The sequence below is a fragment of the Haliotis cracherodii genome, unplaced genomic scaffold (assembly GCF_022045235.1).
Source record: "Haliotis cracherodii isolate W230 unplaced genomic scaffold, xgHalCrac1.p SCAF_10, whole genome shotgun sequence".
NCBI classification, from domain to species: Eukaryota; Metazoa; Mollusca; class Gastropoda; order Lepetellida; family Haliotidae; genus Haliotis; species Haliotis cracherodii.
The window spans coordinates 3,749,827-3,772,560 of record NW_027266265.1 but is presented as its reverse complement, the minus strand read 5'-3'; the positions used below and the strand labels follow the sequence as shown (position 1 = coordinate 3,772,560).

At 39.4% G+C, this 22,734-nt stretch overlaps 1 protein-coding gene across 1 annotated transcript in view; it reads right to left on the bottom strand.

Annotated features, from left to right (window-relative positions):
* Positions 1-7,396: 7,396 nt before the first annotated feature.
* LOC139453971 (ankyrin repeat domain-containing protein SOWAHC-like) overlaps positions 7,397-22,734 on the bottom strand; it is a 33,388-nt gene continuing 18,050 nt past the window's right edge. Inside the window, exons 11-14 of the mRNA XM_071235431.1 lie at positions 12,124-12,159; positions 9,045-9,277; positions 8,782-8,882; positions 7,397-8,550 (exon numbers count right to left, since the gene is read on the bottom strand). Coding sequence (XP_071091532.1) covers positions 8,469-8,550; positions 8,782-8,882; positions 9,045-9,277; positions 12,124-12,159 — 452 coding nt within the window. The 3' untranslated portion in view covers positions 7,397-8,468. The remainder of the gene's footprint in view (positions 8,551-8,781; positions 8,883-9,044; positions 9,278-12,123; positions 12,160-22,734) is intronic.

Sequence of the window (22,734 nt, the reverse complement as noted above, 5' to 3'; positions counted from 1 at the left end):
ATTGTTTTTAGGTTCGTCATCGCCATTCCCATGCTGTTATATTTCACCACATGGTTAACGTCTTAAAAATTGCAACACTTCGGACTTTCTTCCCGTGATACAACTGGAATACTGTCCAAAGCTCTCCCTACAGTTCCGCCATTAATCCGGAAACGTTTCTTGTATTGATAGAAAACGTCAACGCCAGAGACAAACCAGTCTCGATTCCGCCAACACAGGGTCCATCGGGCGTATATAGCGGTGAAAACTATATGAATGGATCACTGAAAGTCAGTCATGACACCAGGTGTTCGCGAGAAAGGTAAGCATTCCTGCTCTACCGACAGAACCCGCCACTCATACACTCTGCATGGGATTGCTAATTTCCGTGTATCACATTGCAAATGTTTTTTCCTTTTGAAGTTATATATTCTCCTGAACTCCATGTGGATATTGAAAAAGCGTTGTGGAACTGAATATGTTATCAAACGATAAATATGAATTATGTATTGATTGCATAGTTATTCAAGGTCTGTCCTTGATTTATTTCATCAAAATAGGAAATAAGTATCAATATTCATGCGAATTTGATAGGCCAGGCTTGTCGAGAAGAAATCTATAAAATCATAGTATAGCAATTACGGAGTTGTGTAACATTTCGGATGGAACATTAACAGCTTTACAGAAATACCGACAAAGGAGAGGCCCATGCACACTGATTGGTTTAGGTCTCCGAAGCACACATATAACTCCCCGGATGACCAGCAACCTTTGTGACAGTAGACCAAAGCGTATGTAAAATACGTTAGACGTATATTAATTGGGTAAATTGATCGATGAAGCTAATCGTGCCATCAGCTCTCGGCCTCCATGTTATCTGCATCTCTGATTTGATGATCCAGCACAATGTTCAGTGTGGGCAGTATATGAAGTAGAGTCGGATACAGACAAACCATCAATGTCAGTTATCCAGTGTATTTCACATCCATCCTATTACAATACATATCCGGAAATAATTCGCCACCATAAGTGACGTCACAGGCTCCGTCGCTCTACCTCTAACATAAACTGTCGGGGAAAAGATGTATTAACTCGACAAAGAAAATTACAAACGTTATCAAAACATCACTGGGCTGAAAACAGTCGCTGAATCTCTAAAACTATGCTACCCGTATCAGTTACATCGTCATCGAATGACCATTTGTTGTTTCATTTTTTGCCATCATCAAACATGAGTGGAATATTTTTGTTTGGACGGCAGTTTTTATCGATTGTACATTCTAATTGGGCTGAAAACGAAGGATGGCTACCCACGGCTTTGGGATCAGGTGAGGTGAAATGGAGTTTAACGTCGCGTCCAAGATCATTGCACTTATAAAGGGACGTGCATGTACGTGTATGTGTGTGTGTGGCTGCTTGTACTAATCCGGACTGATGCCGATTCCCAGTGCTAGCAGTTTAACATGAATACCCCACTCAGACACAGTATACTGACTCAGAGCCGATCAGTCCTTGTTTTAGCCCCTTAATGCCGAGCGCCAGACAGGGTAACATCAAGCACCATCTTTTAACGTCTTTTGGTATGACGCGGCTGGGGATCGAACCCCGGACCTTCCGCTCTCCGGGCGGACGCTCTACCATTAGACCACGGATGCGGTCTCATTGGAATCAGCACCATCAGAGTACACAAACACTGGGAGGGTGTCGTCTTGTTCGCTTTTTTTCCCCCTCGGCGATAGCTCAGTTATGTCACAGCGAGACATTCCACAGTGAGTACGTGAGTGATTTGGGTTTAAGGGCGCTTTGAACAGTTTTTCAGTTGTATCACGTTAGATGTAGGAGAGAGCCAAGTTGAAGCAGATAGTAGACGTATACCACGTCGGTGAATGTCAAGAACAGGGTATCACCCCCAGGGCTAAGCGAGGATTAGAACTCACGATCTTATTATCCTTGTACGCCTGACGGATAAAATTACAGCCTTACCTGACGGAGCGACCGTGCACCTGCAAAGACAATATAAACGTAACGAATCTCATCGCTAAACAAAGATCTGAGGACATCCCATTACGGGTCACGTCAGAACAACTTTTCATCCAACCTATTAGAGCGTCGCTTACCACATCATGAAAGTGACGGACGGAATGTGTTTTCTAATCATGCAACCTCGAAAAAAGTAACAGAGGGTTATCCGAATGACAGTTACGGGTTTTATGATTATCGCCATACAATCTAGGCCATCTATTAGCCATTCCAGAATGTCCTTTTTTATCAGTTTTAAAGTTTTTAATCGAGAATACGTCAAAATACGTTTCGATACGTAGTCGCCTGTTTGAAACTTGTGTCGTAAAGCTCGAGAACGTAGCCTTCTGATTGGCTAATGTCGATTTCTTGTCAGTCATTTCATTGGTCGGTCAAAGTTCGCGAAAGGTCGCTCTGACGTGACCCGTAATGGGATGTCCTAAGATCTTTGTTAAGCGGTAGCGAAAACTAAGATCTGAGTTTAATGAGATTTAAACGTAGCTAAACTATAGTGAACGAGAATCTGTACAGAAAAAACTATACACAAACCAAGGATTCTATTCGGGGTTGGTTGGTTGGTTGGTTGTTGTTTAACGCCGCACTCAGCAATATTCCAGCTATATGACGGCGGTCTGTAAATAGTCGAGTCTGGACCAGACAATCCAGTGATTGACACCATGAGCATCGATCCATGCAGTTGGGATACGATGACATGCATCGACCAAGTCAGCGAGCCTGACCACCCGGTCCCGTAAGTCGCCTTTTACGACAGGCATAGTCGCCTCTACGGCAAGCATGCATGGGTTGCTGAAGACCTATTCTACCACGGATCTTCTATTAGGGGAAGAGTGTTGTTTCACGTAGTGTGTTTCTTCACGTTGTGTGTTGTGTCCCATGTTGTGGTGCGGCACGTAGTTGGGAGTAGCGGCAAGACTACGCCTTCATTCGAGGATGATTACCATGCCTAAAATAAAACACGCGTATCTGTAGAGACCATTATTGGATATTGAGGTAATTAAGCTACCAATTGATAATGTGCTGCTCCACGTGAGGTCAGAACTCTGTCCTTTATATGCGCATTTTAATTACATTATATCAAAACGTAAGTTTTAAGCATGTTTTGATTTATATGTATATTGTACAATGTACCTTATGGGTGAGACGCAAATAAATTATTGTCTGTGTCAGTCTGTCTGTCATCAACAGACCGCAACATGATCCACCATGTATTTCTGAAACGTAACAAAACAAATTCCAACCAAAAAATATCGACTTTAGTCAAATCAAATGATGTTTTTCAGAGATCGCCAAACAAACCAAGGACAAGACAGCGCTGGCTATATTTATGTTATTGTGGTGGCGTTGTTGAATTGATGCTAAACACAATTACTTTCATGATTTTTGGATAGCTATATTGTTTACTCACTCGCGCGTCCCACTGACGTGACAGTAACAAGGCATCAACATCAAGCACACAACGTAAATCAACCAATTTGGCTCCCTTTGACTGGAGTCGTGTTTATTTCGGTTTTTCCCAAGCACGTTTACACGACAACCATGAACGTCTAGTTCAGTTCAGAGGGTCTCCGTGTTTTGACCGACGTCTTTCTACTGGCAATTCTTCAACAGTTAAAACAAACTTCAAGGTATTTATGTTAATTTGGAAGATTGTGTTTTTGAAAGTCTAAAAACACAAACCCCACCTCCTCAGCTTAGTGTGCAGCTGTTGGTGGAGGGTCCCACAGATAAACACACAAAGTGTTCTAATCATGTTGGATTGAGTGGACAGATTCCGTGTCCGCAATCTTCATTCAATCACGGGGTCTGCGCAATATGTGGCCAAGCTTGAAGCAGATAAACACACCAGCAACTAAGATGGAAGGTCCCAAATACAGATACGACGATGCAGTCAGTTCATATTTAATGAATACCAGAGTCCTGTTTTACAAATTTCACAAATGTGAGAAAAGGGTGAGTTTGGTTTAACGCCGCTTTTAACATTATTCTAGTTATATCGCGCCGTGTCAGCCTAATGTGGAAAGAAAGCCCGAAGTGATGCAGGTCTCAGACGTTTACCACTTAGGTGAAACCCACGAGCACGGGTATGGTGCTGTGAAACCTAGAATCATAATCGGGACGAACCGGGATTCGAACCCACAATCATAGGTTTCTGGCGTGCCCAAGGGATGCAACTCTGCACAGCGAATCGCGGCGCCTTAGACGACTGGGCCACCCGTGCCCCCAGGTCAAGGGGAAATCCTGGAGATAAGGGAGAACTGAGAGCAGGAGATAAATTTGAGCATGTGATAGTGATTCATAAACACATGCTCATGATGTGGGCGAACTTGTACAATGGATTTCTTATGAATATGGAAAGGGTTTTCAGGCTTTTATTTACTAAAGATCGTATTCTTTGGCGGAGAGGTATTTTCTTTTGAATAATATATTGAATGGTTAAATATTTCCTTAAGGTTCGCCAGTGCGGATGCCAGTTATGAATATTAGTCTCCAGTAACCAATACTTGTCAAAAGAGATTTATTTTGTCATCGCATCCCAATTGCCTGGATGGTTGTAAATGGTTGAGTGTCTGGTGTAGACTTGATTATTTACAGACCGCAATTATATAGTAGGAATACTGGTAGTGCAGCATTAACCAACAAACAATGTAACGTTTCGTCCTTTGTATCTACTCCAATCTTAACAGTAGTTGTTCCCTTTCCTCCTGAATTTTTTATTTTGATACTTTGGTTGTGATTTCCCTTGAAAAGAAACAAAATCTGTTTAGTATAATGCTGGATAAACGCTTTTAAAAAAATCTTAAAGGACATTCATTATATATTATACACTCGAAGTCACGGTTGAGTTATTTACTTGCATACATATATATTCCAGGCTGACAGTTGTACAAGGTTTATTGAGGGCACATGCTTGCCGAAAAAGGCCACAATTCTTGTTGTAAAAGGCGACAAACGGGATCGGGTGGTCAGGCTCGCTGGCTTGGTTTAACATGTCATCGATTCCAATTGCGTGGATCGATGCGCATGATATTAATCACTGGATTGTCTGGGCAGACTCGATTACTAGTATTTACAGACCGCCGTCATATAGCTGGAATATTGCTAAGTGCAGCGTTAAACAATCAACCAACCAACCAAGCAATCTTGAGGGCACCTGTCTAGCTGGTCTGACTGCCATGGTAACGTCAGCAGGAGGACTGTAGGAAAGCCTGAAGGTGGCGGAAGGTGGAATGGGGAGTTCTGAATCATGCATTTGCAGACTTCAATTAATTTCAGGACCTGTTATGTATATATTTTCAAATCTAAAACCTTTGCTTAGATATTTTTAAAGAGAAAAATATCGCAGGTAGCAGTAAATAGACATTACCGCAAAATCGTCCTCAACTGGCCTGAACACTGCTTGAACCAAGCTCCAAGCTCTCTAGGTGTGGTGGCAAGCAACCAGCAAGCTGCCACATAGTGAAACCTCATGTATATATGAGCTTTAAATATGTATGGGTTACAAACGGAACAACAAACACGTATCAGTGACTGGTTCCAGAACATGACAACCATTCCACAAAGACATGCCTTACAAGGTAACAGAATCTCATTTACAAGGTTAAATGATTCCACAGAGTTTTCTTGTTAATTCCAGACAAGAGGACAAAGTCATCCATAACAACTGCAATGATAAATACTTGTGAATAAATCTTTGAAACTTGTTCCCATGGAAGCTTTAGAAAAATGTTTGTTAAAAACATCCCAAACTTTACAAAGGCACCAGTTCACCACTAGATCTATCTATGTGCCAGGTTTGGTGAAGAAATATCATATACCCGCAAAACGCCACACATCAGCACATTCCTGGCTCAGCTGACCAGTGTAGCAGCTATAAGGTTGCTGCATGATGTACGACTTCCATACCCCTGTGAAGATCCAAATAAACACTGGCCTTCAGCAATCCATGCTTGTTGTAAAAGGAGACTTGAGGGATCAGGTTGTGTGGCTTCTTGACGTGGATGATGCATGTCTATAGTGTGGTGTGATGCAAACAGAACATCTAGAACAGGTGTTGCTGCTGTCAGCTGTTGATAAGTCCATTGTTAGTCTCAGTGGCACACCCCGTGAAGATCCAGGTTAGAATAGGTCTTCAGCAATCCATGCTTGTTGTAAGAGGCAACCAACGGGATCAGGTGGTCATGCTTGCTGACTTGGTAGATGGATGTCATCATATCCCAATTGTGTGGATCATCTGGTCCAGACTGGTTTTTTGACAGACGGTCCTTATGTAGCTGGAATATTGCTGCTGAGGGCCGTAATTAACAACAAACAAACAAAGAAACAAACTAAGTGGCACACTATATATATGTGTACATGTACACTAGCATGGTCCCTTTGTTCACCATATCCAGTGTATCCTGCAAGAGTGACTGTCTGTACTCTTAATCATCTGGTATTCATAGGCATCAGTCATGCACACAATAACATCATGAAGACAATATTTAGGTTCAAACTATAAAAGAACTACAGTAAACTATGGTAATAACGAACACCCTTATAATGAACTGATGGATATACCAGAGAACAATTAGTGGTCCCCTTGAGTTCACTATAACCGTACTTTGCAGCAAAGTGTCAAATGAGCTCAAAAAGACATCACTGGTCGAAATAAGCTTTATTTCATGAGGACCATCTTAAATTATTGGAATCACATATTCAGTTGAAATAATAATAATAATAATAATAATAATAATAATACCGTATTCGACGTAATAAGTGCCCCGCTCTAAAAAGCGCCCACGACGACATTTGCTTTTTATTGGCTAGTGAACAATCCCAATTAGCACCCCTTCCGCTTGTTTAATGTACACAAGACTTATTTATTCATGTATAATATGTGTCGTATATGCATCTTTATTTAGGGAAATTAAATTCTGGAAAAATTTATCTGTCGTATATTAACATTTCAGACTGTCAGTATAAACGCCAAAATTTGTGATCTTTCAACTATGTTGTTTTTCACCAAAATAATATTGTAATAAGAGCCCCCTATTTCTAATTTTGAGAACGCCCTGGGTGCTTTTTATGTCGAATATGGTAATAATAATAATAATAATAATAATAATAATAATAATAATAATAATAATAAAGAAGAAGAAAAAAGCCCCCAGGTGGCAGTGAAAAATGAACTGTTGTTTTTAACTGGACAGTACAACAGCATACGCCCTCAGTCACATTCACATCCATTTTCTATTTCTCCAAAGTTTACCTTACACAGTTATTGAGTGACCATGCCATGCTTAGGTTTACAAATAGCTGAAATAAAAGCAAATTTGAAAAAAAAAATAAAATATTTTTTCATCAGATTTGACCAAGCAAATCTGTGATCAGGGAAATACAAGGAAGATTTGTCCAAACCTTGAAAAAGGTATCAGCAATTTTCAGCAGTACAGGGTAACCATGCCACAATGTATTTAACAAAACAGTTCAATAGCTGTGATAACCACAAATTGATAACCACATGTAAACACATGCCAAAACATAATCATAAAAGGATTATCACATAGGCACATATATATATTCATACAAATATTGTTTGTGTAAACATCATAAATAATCACCAATATTCTACAGCAAATCTCAGCTAATGAACACATTCATGTACAAGTCCATATGTATATACAACTTTTCCATATCTGAACACTAGTTGACTTTATCAAACATAAAGTAACGTCAAATAACTATACAAAAGGACCCTAGCAATCTCATAATGTAAAACTAAAAGATAATTTCATATGTACGATATATATACATTTCGCAAAGGCTGAAGGTGAGAATGTGATTTTGATTTCTGATTAAACTGATTCACATGACGATTTGCTTAATCTTACTGACTGTTGAAAGTTCCTCCTACAATAGAAAACTATAGCTTTGTTACAGCTGCATGTATGCCTAATATTCCATAAAATCTGCACTAAACAGATGCAAGTATATCATATTAGTTTTATATTCCCATTATATAACAAGCTTTATCTCAATGCACTCGAGGAACAAGTTCTCAACTATAAGTATATTCCACTGAGGATGTTTATGATGCTAAATTGAAAGAATAATGATATACATTAAAATCTTTCTCATACAGCTAAACGATAATAATTTTGTTATCTGCCACTACATTCACTGTGTTACCTCCCTTGATTAAGCTTTACAAATGGTTGCCATGCCTACTCTGTAAGGTAAAAATTTGATTACATAACGAAGGGCAGTACGAAAGTGTAAGAAAACATACTTGTATGTTAATGATGATATATTGCAATACATATCACAACACAGCCGAAAGTCTTGCAACATGTTGCAGTATGACATTGGCAATTCACAGCCCCACTAACTTGCAAGTACACGATACAGATACAAGTCTGTGTTTGATATTGTAGTTGCTTGGCACTTCTGGCGGCGGCAGTGTATTGCATCTAGATGAAGGTCATCTTGGCTGAATGTGTGGTCAGTGAAGGGTCAGACTCCGATCTTGTCCCAAGACTTTTCTCAGATGGACTGCAAGAGCATGGAAAATTACCAGAACATGAAGTCAAGTGAATGGGTGAGTGAGAAGTTTTCATGCCACTTTTAGCAATATTCCTGGTATTGCACACACTAATGTACACATTTGAAGGCAGGAGGAAAAAACACTTTTACCACAGGGTTACCTGAACACTCATTCAAGTTGAGGATTTTGTTTGTTGTGCTCATGGCTCCTTCTGAAGTGACAGTTTTTCGAAAACTCACCTGCCCAAGGACAAATTATCTCCGCTGCCAGAAGCTGGCATCCTCTTCCTGCGAGTAGGAGCTGAGGGGGGCGGCATCATGTCACGATCTGGTTTGGAGAACTGGGGGAAAATTGTAGCAATTCTAATTACCGGGAACCTTCTTCAGGGCAAAATATTCACGTTCAAGAGAAACAAGAGTTATTTAATAAGCCTGATATAAATTCCTACAATTACTGGTATTCAGCCCGTAGTTGAAGAAGCAGCTTCCCACTGTGAACATACCGATCCCTTCCTGGACGAGGACGGGGAGGACGTATTGCTGCCGGGCGGGGAGGAATCAGGCGTGGACTTCTCCCCCCTCAGGTTCTCGGACGACCCATCCCAGCTGGACCTGAACGTCTGGGTGCGGGTGATGCTGGAGGTGGCTTGAAGTAGCGAGGAGATCGCCCTGGCGCGGTGACTCTTCCTGAACGACATCGTCCTCATGAAAGAGTCATCCAGAGAACGCCCAGAACCTGAGAAGTAACCCAAATATTTGTTCAATCCTTACCCCTGATTATCTCGATCACTTCTCGTGATTCGTACATCTACTTACCTTACTGTGTACACACTGTCTGCAGTTCCTCCTTGCCTGTCCCTTATCCTAACTCCTCGATCAGCTTGGTTTGATAGAATCTAGATCTTATGGCTACTTATAAACAGATTCTGTTTTTGAATTGTCAATCAATAATTATTTATTTTAGCCACTGAGACATAATTGACATTACTTTTTTACATTATTTTCAGATGTCAAGTCATTGAAGTCCTGAATGTGATATAACATAGTTAGTATTCTTGGTTTTTCAAACAAGATCTTTTACAAAAAATATGAAGCAACTCGTCAGATGTATATTTTTGGCATGTTTTGAATGCAGTTCCAACAGTCTGTGATGCTCACAGATGACCATGACTAACACAAGTAAATACACAGATGACTACCCTCCACAGACGACACATAACACAAGCACAACCTAACCTACGTTGTTTACATTATCAATACAGGAAATTGACGTATGTTGATTTCAGCAATAGATACAATACCTGCTCTACTCGACAGTGTCAGTCGGTGTTGATACAGTATCAGTCTGTGTTGATACAGTGTCAGAGGGACACATGACGCTGGATGTGTGGATGGATGCCTGTTTACTTACAGCACTGCTGCATCTATTGTCTGCCATCGCTCATGGATGTGATACAAAGCAGGAGTTTACCAGTGTGCTCACTGGCATATACTTCTACAATTGACACTTGATCAATTGAAATGAAGGGGAATCAATCTAGGGACACATAGATCTTTACTGTTTAACATCAGGGTTAGGATGAAAACCCCTCTACTTTCAAGCTTAGTTTCAAGCAGTGTGATTACCTGATTACAGGCCAACAAAACAAAATCTAGAAGTGTAAAAGCAAAGGTGTATCAAAAACAGGCCCAAAATTGTAGCTTGAAACTTAAGGGAGATTTTTGTTAAAATGTGGGTTATCATTGGCCATGTGTACTAGACCAATTAAAATTGTTCAAAACTCGGCTTCAGACACTTGACTGAAGTCACAGACTGTTAGCATGGATGTGTTTAACTGCTATAGGAACAAACCAATCTGTCAACCACACAGAGAAAGAAGCAGTCTTCTACAGTTCTACAGATACAGATCAGCAGGAGGCCTAACAAACAAAAATATCTTTGTTTCTGGTTCCAAGTCAACAAGTATGGGTCAGCAGGATGGGTTCTTTTTTAAATTTGATATTTTTTTTAAAGAAAGCTTAACACCAGTGGCTTGTTTAGGCCAGTTGGTTGCAATGTTTTGTTAAATTTGTAGGTCAATATTCAACAAGCAACGATAGATAACATGTAGAAACATCTGATTTTTATCGACTGTTTCTGTAATGAAAACATTTGCGTGATACAAGGAAACCTGAAACACAGATATGTTTATTTGGCCTAACAACATACAGGATGTAAGGCTGACACCAGTTTCAAGCCATGCACTACTGTGATGTGACAAGTCCAGATACAACAAACTGATGGAATATCACATTGGTTCTTGTAGTCTGGAGATGGCGTCACTGAGAAGGACATCATGTTCTTTAAGCAAGAATACCATGGGGGTACTAACAGCAGCCTTAGAAATGTGTCTAATGTAAACTTTTTTCACTAGTTCTCAAGAGTTATTGGGGATTCCTGCTTGAACAAGACAAACATGTTTACAATGTTTATTTACTATGCATATATTCTGTCAGTTTCATTCGCTTCTAAATTATACCAAAATTGAAGCATGAAGAACTTGTTCAGAACTACAGCCCTCAAATGCTACTTGCCTGAGGACTACCATCATTGGATTTTTACTTGTCACAGCACAATTCAATAATCACAGGCCAGCGGACAAGCATGAATTTCTAAGGCTGTAACTGTTGCAAGTGTTATTATTTAACATATATTACTCAAAAGAAGTTAAAGAAAACTCTATTTGACTCTAGTTAATTCATGGCTGGTGGGTCTTGCAACACACTGACACAGACTTCCAATTGGGGGTGTTCCTTAACTTGTTTGAGTAGAATTTGTTTTGTTACAGCAAGTATTGTTTCTTTCATGTACACACAGCTCATGAAAAACATTCAAGTAAAGTTGTCCTTAGTGTACGAAATGCAATGAATAAATATATACATGCAGGTCCAGCGCCCATTCACTAAGGAACAGAAGCACCATGAATATTAACAGTCATAGTTAACTTAAACAAGTCATCACTGGGACGACTGTTTGAAATAAGCCCAAGGGTCCACTTGCACAAAGTGATCTTAGCACAACAATAATAGTAACACCAATCCTTTATCATAAACACATGATAGTCTTAGTGCTAAGACTGCTTTGTGCACGTGGGCAAAGTCGTCAGAACCCTTTGAAGGAGGCATGGGATGTTTGTTTTTGTTTGTTTGTTTGTTAACACCTCACTTGGCAATATTCCAGCTATATGACTGCGGTATGTAAAAAATCGAGCGTTTGACCTCATGAGCATCGATCCTCGCAATTGGGATACGATGACATGCATCAACCAAGTCAGCGAGCCTGACCACCCGATCCCGTTAGTCGCCTCTTATCACAAGCATAGTCACCTTTTACGGCAAGGATTGGTTGCTGAAGACCTATTCTACCCCGGAACTTCACAGGTCGATACGAGGCTTGGGATGACACAATGTGTTTGGAATACTGTGTACAAAGCAGTCTACGTCTCTAATATTTTCATTCATCCCATACATAATCACAGACACTGAAAGAAGCTATATGTGGCGTTAGTAAGAGTGCCATCGGCTAGGCTACTGGTTACATACCCAGATTTGATTGTAGTGTTCGGCTTAGAAGTAATTCTGTAAATTGAAAGAAGATAAATTTAAAATTGAAAGGAAAAGAAATAATTTATACAAATAAAAGAGTTTCTGAAAAAAAGGTATAGAAATACTGTATTCCATGTGTTAATAATTACATCATTATTCAGAACACAATTAAATTACCATCACATAATTTCATCCCTGATGTGATAAAATATTTAATTATTAAATTCATATATTGCTAATCACTTTGACAATGATTCATAATCAACATGTAATGGTTGCTATTACACAACACTAAAACAACACTACACAACACTATGATTGTCACGTTTTCAATATAACAAATAACAACACTAGTTCAAATTATCACACGTCCCTACACCACAGGGAAACCAACGGAGGAACATGCATGATCATAAGACACATGCCAGGCAGGTCACAAGAAACTGAATATCATCGTACAGATCAACATCTTAACCATCACCTTTCTATTCTCAGCAACTCAAAGCAGAGGTCAAATGGGAAATCAAAATGTTGAAATTATTCACAAATCAATATCATGCGAAGGAAACAAATCAACAGCACTTTAACTTGTACATGCTTCATCTTAAAAGGAAAAATAACAAATTTGATTTGTTTTCTCATTGTAGGAAAAATACATAAAGTAGATTTACATATACAACATATGCTGTCCCGTGCTAGGTATGAATAAGTGTATCTAGATGATGTTTGTTATAGTGTCTATGTGGATTAGTGTTTTGTGTGCTGTGATTCTGATGTGCGATGTTATCAATGAATGACAAAGCCACTTCCTGTTGAAAATCACCATAATCGTCACCCTCATGTCAAGGTCATTCATATGATACTAAATCCTGCAAGAACTCAATCATCTGGGGCCCTGACTATGAAAACTGCGGCCCTTGTCACCATGATGCACAAGCAGCACTTCCCTACTCTCCGTGACGAGGCAACCAGAGGCATTGCAACTTCCTCCAACACAGCTTTAGCATCTGTCTGCGTTAATCTGAGAGTTCCAGGTACATTCACTATCTCCTCCTTTGGCTTTCCTTGCATCAAATGCACATTGCATCCAGGTGGGGGCATGGGAACCCATTATAGCTAAAATGGATAGAATTATCATTAAACCGCCCGCTAGTCATCTGAAATGAGCGGGCCACTGTAACTTGATAATGCCCTCATATTGCTTGACGACGGGCCATTATCACGCCCGTTGTTAGGTGGTGTCATAGGAATAGGAATAGGTGATGTCATGTTCAATAGTGACGTCATCTGGTTTGTTCTATGATGTTTCCATATTTGTAAAAGTGGGTCAGTGACATTCCTGTTGATTGCACTAAATGTTTCAAAACCAATATTGATTATTTTTATTTGATAACAAATGCTATCCATATTAGCTATAATAACGGTAATGCTATTTTTCAGGGCATTATCATTTGCAGAAGCCCGCGGTCTTTTCAACGGCCCTCCTTCGTCGGGCAGTTAATGGAAGATCTGGGTTCTGCAAATGATAATGCCCTGAAAAATAGCGTTACCCTTATATTAATCAGTCCAAATGTTAGGTAGAGCTATTCATGTATAACGGCGGGGCAGTTAAGTGATCCAGGAATTTGCCAGGTATGCCTGGGTTCAATTCCCTACATGGATACAATGTGGGAACCCCTTTTCTAGTGCCCCCTGCCACTATAGTGCAAGGACATTGCTAAAAAACCATAAACCTAACTCACTCATGTATACAGTGCATCTTCACTGGAATACACAAGGGTGGATCCAGCGTTTATAAAAGGGGGGGGGGTCCAAAATATCAAACACCTCTCTGTCAATTTTACTGCCTACAACATACCACATTTGATTTGTCAAGGGGTGTGGGTGGGTTGGTGGTGGTGGGTGGGCCTCTGGACCTACCTATGATACACTAAGTGGGAAGACCTAACTGGTAAACAACAGACTTTCTAATTGAGAGGCAAAAGTAAATAATGAAGTAATATACCCAGAAAGCAATATTCAAACCTTCTGAATGTTAAGTTGCACGATTTTAGCATTATTTACTAAACACAGTAACAGCGGACTTCATGACAAGTAAATAATGCTTATCATTGTGAATAACTCGATTTTAGTCTCAAATGCTCTTCAATATGCAGACGAGTTGAGGTACATAAAGGTATTAATATTGATTAATTTCCTAATCTGTTAATATCATTTCATGCCTAACATACTGATGCAGTTTGGTCTCCTCATTCAAATGTCAGTGAGTAAGATACGTGATTAGTTCCTGATGCAGTGCATGGCCATGAGGTGGATGATGATGATGATGATGATGATGATGACGGCGATGAAGGCGATGATGACGATTATGATGATGATGATGATGATGATGATGATGAATGATGATGATTCATGATGATGACGATGATGACGATTAGGATGATGACAATGATGATGATGATGATATGAGATTATAAATGACTCCTGTGACAGGTGCCCCCTTCAATCATCTATGTACCATGTTGTAAGTTCAGTGATTTGTCGCTAAAGATGTGATGTCAATGTCTATTTCATTACAACAGAAGGCACAAGCACAGTGACCACCCAGGTGGGAATATCATGCACATGGCCCTTCACATGTCAAAGTGGGAAATAAGTTGCAACAACTTACCATCACATCAAATGCATATTTTCACTCAGCTGAAAGTTGTCTATTTCAAACAAAAATACATAACTGACAGCTTACACCGTCCCTGTCAAAATGTTTGATTCGGGGGCAATTCGTAGTCAAACACTACCTGGCGTATAACAGTACATCCACACAGTATTATAACAGTACTTCCATATAACAGTACTTTCACTCACAGCAATGTCATAACTATATTACTATTAGTACAAAAACAAAAATCACACAGGTCACTTGTACTATGAAGCACTTAAGAGCATTATCAGTTAATATTCTAATGTATTCTATAAAATGTTTAACATATTAAAAATTCACTGTTTACTGATAGAATTACCGGACAATTGGTTGAATCTCAAAGTTCACATTTAGCAATGATTAGTATAGACTTACATATGACAAACAAATAGATAGTGCCTAAGATTTTCCAACAAAGATGTTTACCATAGCGGGTGGAAAATATCCTTGCAAGAGGAATTGAAACTAGCCTTCTATTTAAGCCATACTAAATCACACATGTACATAAAGACACACACAATATAAATGTTTAGATCAAATGGTGTCTTGTGTCAATTAAACATAAAAAATAAGAGTTAAATTAAAATAAATAATTCATGAAAAGATAATTTTTATGAATGTCTTTCTGATAGAACTCCTTTGTGGAGTTAATATTTAGTGATTCTTAAACATTGTAATCTGTGATGTTGGAATTAATTGAGACGAATATCTTTAGAAGAGGTGGAATATTGAAAGATCAAGTAAGGTACAATCCTCACAGTGCCACGCCACCCAAATCTCTGACAGCCTCCTTCAAGGATTAGTGTCCTGATCCAAATCAGGTGATACGCTAATAAAATGATGAAAGAATGTCTAAATTAAAAACATAAAAAAATTAATTTACCATTTTAAATATAACGAGCCAGCAGTATTCTATATTTTCAATAGACATGAAGTTAAACAGGGATGGTAAGTAGTCAGTGGTCTGTTTGTTTGTTGTTTGACCCCGCACTCAGCCATATTTCAGCTATGTGATGGCGGTCTGTAAATACTAAATTATCCAATAAGGACCGGACAATCCAGTGATTGACATCATGAGCATCGATGTACGCAATTGGGATACAATGACATGCATGTTAGTCGCCTCTTACAACATGTGTTGGTTGCTGAAGACCAATTTTAACCCGGATCTTAACTGATATCAATGGTCAGTAGTCAATGGTCAGTAGTCAATGGTCAATCATTAGTGGTCAATGGTCAATCGTGCAAAGTCAGTGTGATTTAGATCATAGCAGGATTGGGATAAGTCAATGCAAGAATTTAGAAATCTTGAGGTAAAATTGGTAACATGTCATGTCAACTTCTTCCTTCTTAAACCTGAATATTTGGTAAGGTAAAGTGAAACTTGGACTGTGAAGGTCCACGGATAATGTCGACACAGAAACCTAGTACAACCTAGACTCTGGTGCTGGTCTTGGGAACGGAGGATTTGATTGAAAGTGACTGAGATGCTTGATGGCGTCAGAGATTAATGGCTTGGCAATGGAAGGACGCTGGAAACAAGAGTTGTAGAACTGAATATTAATATCAACACAAGATATAATAGAGTTGCACTGGCAGCAGTTGGGTGTAGATCAGAAGTAATATCAAGAATAGTATATATAATGTTTTAACAAACCTTATTACTGCTTATCAATCTTTGCCATTATGGGCAAATTCAAAAACTGCTCTGCTGATTTACTTTGTTATAAAACTACCTGAACAAGAATGGCTTTCAACAATTAAGATAAAAAAATTAAAAACATAAGACCCACATCCATCACTTGAGAGAATGAAAACAAAGTGAGCATATAAAATTATGTAAAAACATGTTAGAAATCTTATAAATAATCCAGTTCTTGGGGATTAAACTCCATGTATCTACTTTATCTTGGCAGTTCATCCTCGGCAGTGCGTGTCACGGCATCTGACGTTGTCCTGGCTCCACCAGGGCAGTGCTAGAGACTGGTGTGATGCTTCCAGGTTATAATAGAGCTTGAAGATGTAAAGATTCAGACAAGCCAAGAAAACTGACGCAGAGGATGTGTGAGGTCTCAAAATATGGCCTTCACAACAATCTTCCGTCTTTTGTGGGATCATCCACTCACCTTCCGAACCAGCATGTTTGGTTCATTTTCTTGGAGACATAGGTTGTCATCCAAAATATCCTGCAGGTTTTTCTCAAATTTGGTAATAACATTGAAAAATATCTCATCAAAAGTCGATAAATTCACAAAAATGTCCACATGCCATTTATCTCCAGCTAAATCACTGAGACAATCACGTGATCCTGATAGACTTTTCAAGTTCGGCAATAATACCCAAATGATGACTTTTAACGCTTTCAATTTTGCAAAAAGTGACTCAGGACGAAATTGTTACCATCGTAACCATGATATGAAACAGAGTGAACATTCAGAATTCAACATGTTCCAACACAATCCAAGTTCCAAACATCGCATTAATACATGTAGAGCGCGAGTCTCAGACTACATACAGCAGACTCCATTATCTCCAGGTCAAGGGGAGTGAGTGAGTGAGTGAGTTGGGTTAAGCGCCGCTTTTAACAGTATTCCAGTTATATCACGGTGTGTCAGCTTAATGTGGGAGGAAAGCCCGAAGTGATGCAGGTCTCAGACGTTTACAACTTCGGTGAAACCCACGAGCACGGGTATGGTACTGACAAACCTAGAAACATAATCGGGGCGAACCGGGATTCGAACCCACAACCATATGTTTCTGGCGTGCCTAAGGGATGCAACTCTGCACAGCGAATCGCGGCGCCTTAGACGACTGCCACCTGTGCCCCCAGGTCAAAGGGAAATCCTGGAGATAAGGGAGAACTGAGAGCAGGAGATAAATGTGAGCATGTCAGATGCTGGTGGGCACCACTTGAGATAAACAATATGCACCAGTTGAGATAAACAATATACGTCAGTTGAGATAAACAATAGACACCAGTTGGAGATAACTTCATCCCACCAAGTCTATCCATATCTAGCCAATGTGTTGTGCAGATAGTGTTACCACTCTCATTAAAATCAGACCTTAGTTCTCGCTACCGCTAAACAAAGACCTGAAGACATCCCATTAGTGGTCATGTCAGAACGACCTTTCATCCGACCAATCAGTGCGTCGCTTACCAGATTATGAAAGTGACAGTCGGAATGTGATTTCTAATCATGCAATCTCGAAAACTTAACACTGGGTATTCCAAACGATAATTACGGGTTTAACGACTGAATCCTTACATTCCAGAATGTTTTTTTTGTTCAGGTTTCAAATTTGTAATTGAGAATTTGTGAAATATGTTTCGAAGCGTAGTCGCCAACTTAAAATTAGCGCCAATTCGAAATTTGTCCCGTAAAGCACGAGAAAGCTGCCATCTGATTGGTCATTCAATTGGTCGGTCAAAGTTCTCGCAAGGTCGGTCTGACGTGACCCGTAATGGGATGTCCTCAGATCTTTGTTAAGCGGTAGTGAGAACTAAGATCTGATTTTAATGAGATTGGTGTTACCATGGCAACAAACACGTCATCATCTCTGCCAAAGTGTTCAGACATAATCCTGGTGAAGATGACGCCCACTGTCAAAACAGATTCTGTTACAGAAGAGTTTTTTCAGCCGTTTTCAAATTACATTCGCTGCAGGACTACAATGAAGGATTAACAAAAATTGGAGATTCTTTATTCAGTCAAGTACTAAAAATAATACAAGTGATAGATATTATGAAAACATGTAAGCAACATGTGACTGCATGGAAAACAGGTCTGTGCACGAGGAAGTAAAGAACGCAGCATAGACACGAGAAACATATGATGCATGACGATATCACACCGTAAGCTGATGGGCAAGCAGGGAGTTATCTCAGGTCAGTGGACCTCTCTCTAACCAGACAGTACTGGTGGCCCGCAAGGGCTTACCATGGGTCGACGTCCATCACAAACCACAATAATCAAAAACATTTATGTCTGTTCTTAACCCAAATTTTTTTTCTTAATTAAGATTCAAGCATTTTGACAGCTAGGAAAAGGAAATTAACAAACGAAAAGTGTTTGACTGTCATCATGTTTGACATGTGTGAGAATGTAGATTCTATATTGTTATTCAACACCAACTTAATACATCTCGTCAGATAGATCTGGGATGAAAGCCCTATCATTTTGCCTATAATGATCAATCCTTCTACGTCTAGAAATCAAGCAATACAACAACTATAGAAGGAATGTTGAATTTGACATTTATGTCCATGTCAATAAATACAGGCTGAGACAAAAATTCTTTCAACTTCAAGCAATACAGCACAAAAACAAAACTTCAGGTTATGTTGAATTAATGTTGATTAACAGTGCTACACAAGAATGTATTTCAGCCTTAAATTTGCTTCAACATCTAGAACCACCACAGCGAAGGTTGAAATAATAGACAACATTTTTAATTTTTGATATTTTTTGGAATGGAGTGTTATCACAACTACGATACTATATGAATCTGACAATCAATTAGAAATAAAGTTTTAGTCCACTGGTCTTTATTATGATAACATATGGTGAAACTCTTAAAAATGGCAAATTTCTATTACTCGTTATGATACCTTAACTATTGGGCAGTTTGACAAGGACAATAGGACTAGTGCCAGTTTCTAACTCTAGACAAGGATGCTGGCCTTCAGTACTGCCTGTTTCGAGAGAGTCCACTACGCTTGTGACTAGACACAGAGAGAGCGTGGTCCTGGTTGAAGTTTGGTCCTTTGTAAGTGTGAAGAAGGTCCAGCAGAGGTCCAACAGAGATCCAACAGAGATCCATGCCAATGTCACGACCATGCCGACATTGTGTTGGTTGGAGAGGCAACTTACAAGTATACAATACGTAATTCTCCAGTGCCTGAACACGCTGAAGATGAAACCTTTGCATATCATCTTTGTCATACTGTTATAAAAGACATACAGACCAACAGCACAGGCCTACAGCGCACAGATCAAACCTTGGCTTGAACTGCCAGAACTGCACAACTGATGCATAACACAGGCCCTAAGGGACACACCATAAGTGCTTTTCAGATGCACAGTTTAGTGTTCATGGCATTGAATCTCATTTTGAGACAATACGCTCCGAAACCAAATAAACCAGTTAATCAACAAATTAAACTACATTTGTTTTCTAGGTTTAGACACGTGTAATACGGTAGTTTTGAATATGTATTTTATTTCACGCCATGTGACATGGCTAACTTTTTGGAACATTCTAAACTGGCAAGAAAATATAAGCCCTGATCAAGATGTCAAAACACTACAAGCAGCTGACTGAATCTTCAAGTTTAGATAACGCCCATCTGTGAGTAATAGAAAAATATTTCCTTCTGGGGCCTCAACACTCTTTGATAACTTTCAATAATTGTTCAGACCGGACATAATTGTTTCAATAATTTTTCAGACCGATCATAATTTTACTCAATCTTACTCTACATCACACAATATGGACAATAAGCCATGTCCCATTAAAAGACCGGACATAATTGTTTCAATAATTCTTCAGACCGATCATAAATTTTACTCAATCTTGCTCTACATCACACAATATCGACAATAAGTCATGTCCCATGAAAAGACCCATCAATGTCTAAATCTGCCTCTCAAATCAAAAGGTTCAATGTCCTTATTTTTGGGACATTTTCTCATCTGATACTTAAGCTATATACAAAACACCATTTTCAGCCTTGATCATGTTGATGGTTTGGTGTTAAAATTCCTTACAATCTCACTCTGCATTTACCCCTTCTACACTATGTAAGCCATGGGACCAGGATCTTTCATACTCCATACTTTACTTCAAAATAATTCTACTCAACAACCAACAAATCTGTAAAATGTAAAATGTAAAATGCAAAGCAGTAAGTCTGCAAAACAATACCGTAATAAACTACAACCTACATATAACAGATCTGACGAACAGAAATATCACAGCAAACAAACCCTTAATAACCTCTGATTCTTGACTTCCAACAAAACCAAATTAGGACTAAAACTACTTACATTCCAAGCCTTCATTAATAACATAACATCTGATCTCAAGCATATGGAATGAATGAATACAAGTACAATTCATTGTAAAGTTTGTACAAGAGAACCACATTCATCATGTTCATAAACCACATTCATAAAGAGTATATGTGAATATGAAAAAGCAGAACGATCTATACTAATAGCATTATGAAATGATAAGCGATAAGTACAACTAGCATGACATACAGAGTTGTCTGCCTTATATATCCTTGCTAACAACCCCCAAAAACACATATCAGCTCTGCATTCAGTAGTGGAGAGTGCTTTCACATATTTTCTATTAGTTATAAGTTTCCAATGTGTTAGAAAAGATATCATGGTTATTGTTTAAAAAATTGCAATTTATTAACATGATAAAAAACTTCTTTTTTAAAATATTTCTTTAAGCAGTTATCATAAAAGGCATACCGTAACATATCTCCTACGTTAATGTGAGTGAGTGAGTGAGTTGGGTTTAACGCCGCTTTTAACAGTATTCCAGTTATATCACGACGTGTCAGATTAATGTGGGAGGAAAGCCCGGAGTGATGGAGGTCTCAGACGTTTACCACTTCGGTGAAACCCACGAGCATGGGTATGGTGCTGACAAACCTAGAAACATAATCAAGGCGAACCAAGATTCGAACCCACAATCATACGTTTCTGGAGTGCCCAAGGGACGTAACTCTGCACAGTGAATCACAGCGCCTTAGGTTTCTGGAGTGCCCAAGGGACGCAACTCTGCACAGTGAATCACAGCGCCTTAGATGACTGGACCACCCTTGCCCCTACTATGTTAATGTGTTCAAGCACAAACTGAACCACATCTTTAGGCTGAAGAGAACAAATCCGTTTCTTACACTTACAGATACATGTATTAAAATTCATTGTATGGCAATTAAGGCTTACTTCACACACACAAAAACTCTTAAACAGAGGTTTATCTAGGCTTCCAAAGTACGTTTCCTGGGCAGGCAAATTTGAAAAAAGTTGGAGAGGAACACCCCACACAACCAAAGAGGAACGCCCCACTCAATCAGAGAGTAACGCCCCACTCAATCAGAGAGGAACGCCCCACTCAATCAGAGAACGCCCCACTCAATCAGAGAGTAACGCCCCACTCAATCAGAGAGGAACGCCCCACTCAATCAGAGAGGAACGCCCCACTCAATCAGAGAGGAACGCCCCACTCAATCAGAGAGTAACGCCCCACTCAATCAGAGAGGAATGCCCCACTCAATCAGAGACGAACGCCCCACTCAATCAGAGAGGAACGCCCCACTCAATCAGAGACGAACGCCCCACTCAATCAGAGAGGAACGCCCCACTCAATCAGAGAGGAATGCCCCACTCAATCAGAGACGAACGCCCCACTCAATCAGAGACGAACGCCCCACTCAATCAGAGAGGAACGCCCCACTCAATCAGAGAGGAACGCCCCTCGCAATCAGAGAGGAAAGCCCCACTCAACTGAATGCAGAGGTGATGAGGGCAGCTTGTTCTGGGGTATGGAATGCTTCCTACCCTGATATATGTCAAAGCTAAACTGATATATCAGTGTATATCAAAATTACAAAAATATAAATGTTGATATGCAAGGAGCATAATGTACATAGTCATATATGTAGTAATACTTCACAAAAATATGCGTAAATGTTATCAATCAATATTGAAACATGCAATTTCATCCAGCTGAGTAACTGCAGAAAACATCAAACAGTGCCGTGAGATTATTGATGAAGTCTGCAGATTCTACTATCTACATGAAAGTAGGACAGGGTCAAGTATGTTCAACACATAATGTTACTTGCTAATCATCACAATGTAAGTTATGTGGGGTATTCTCAT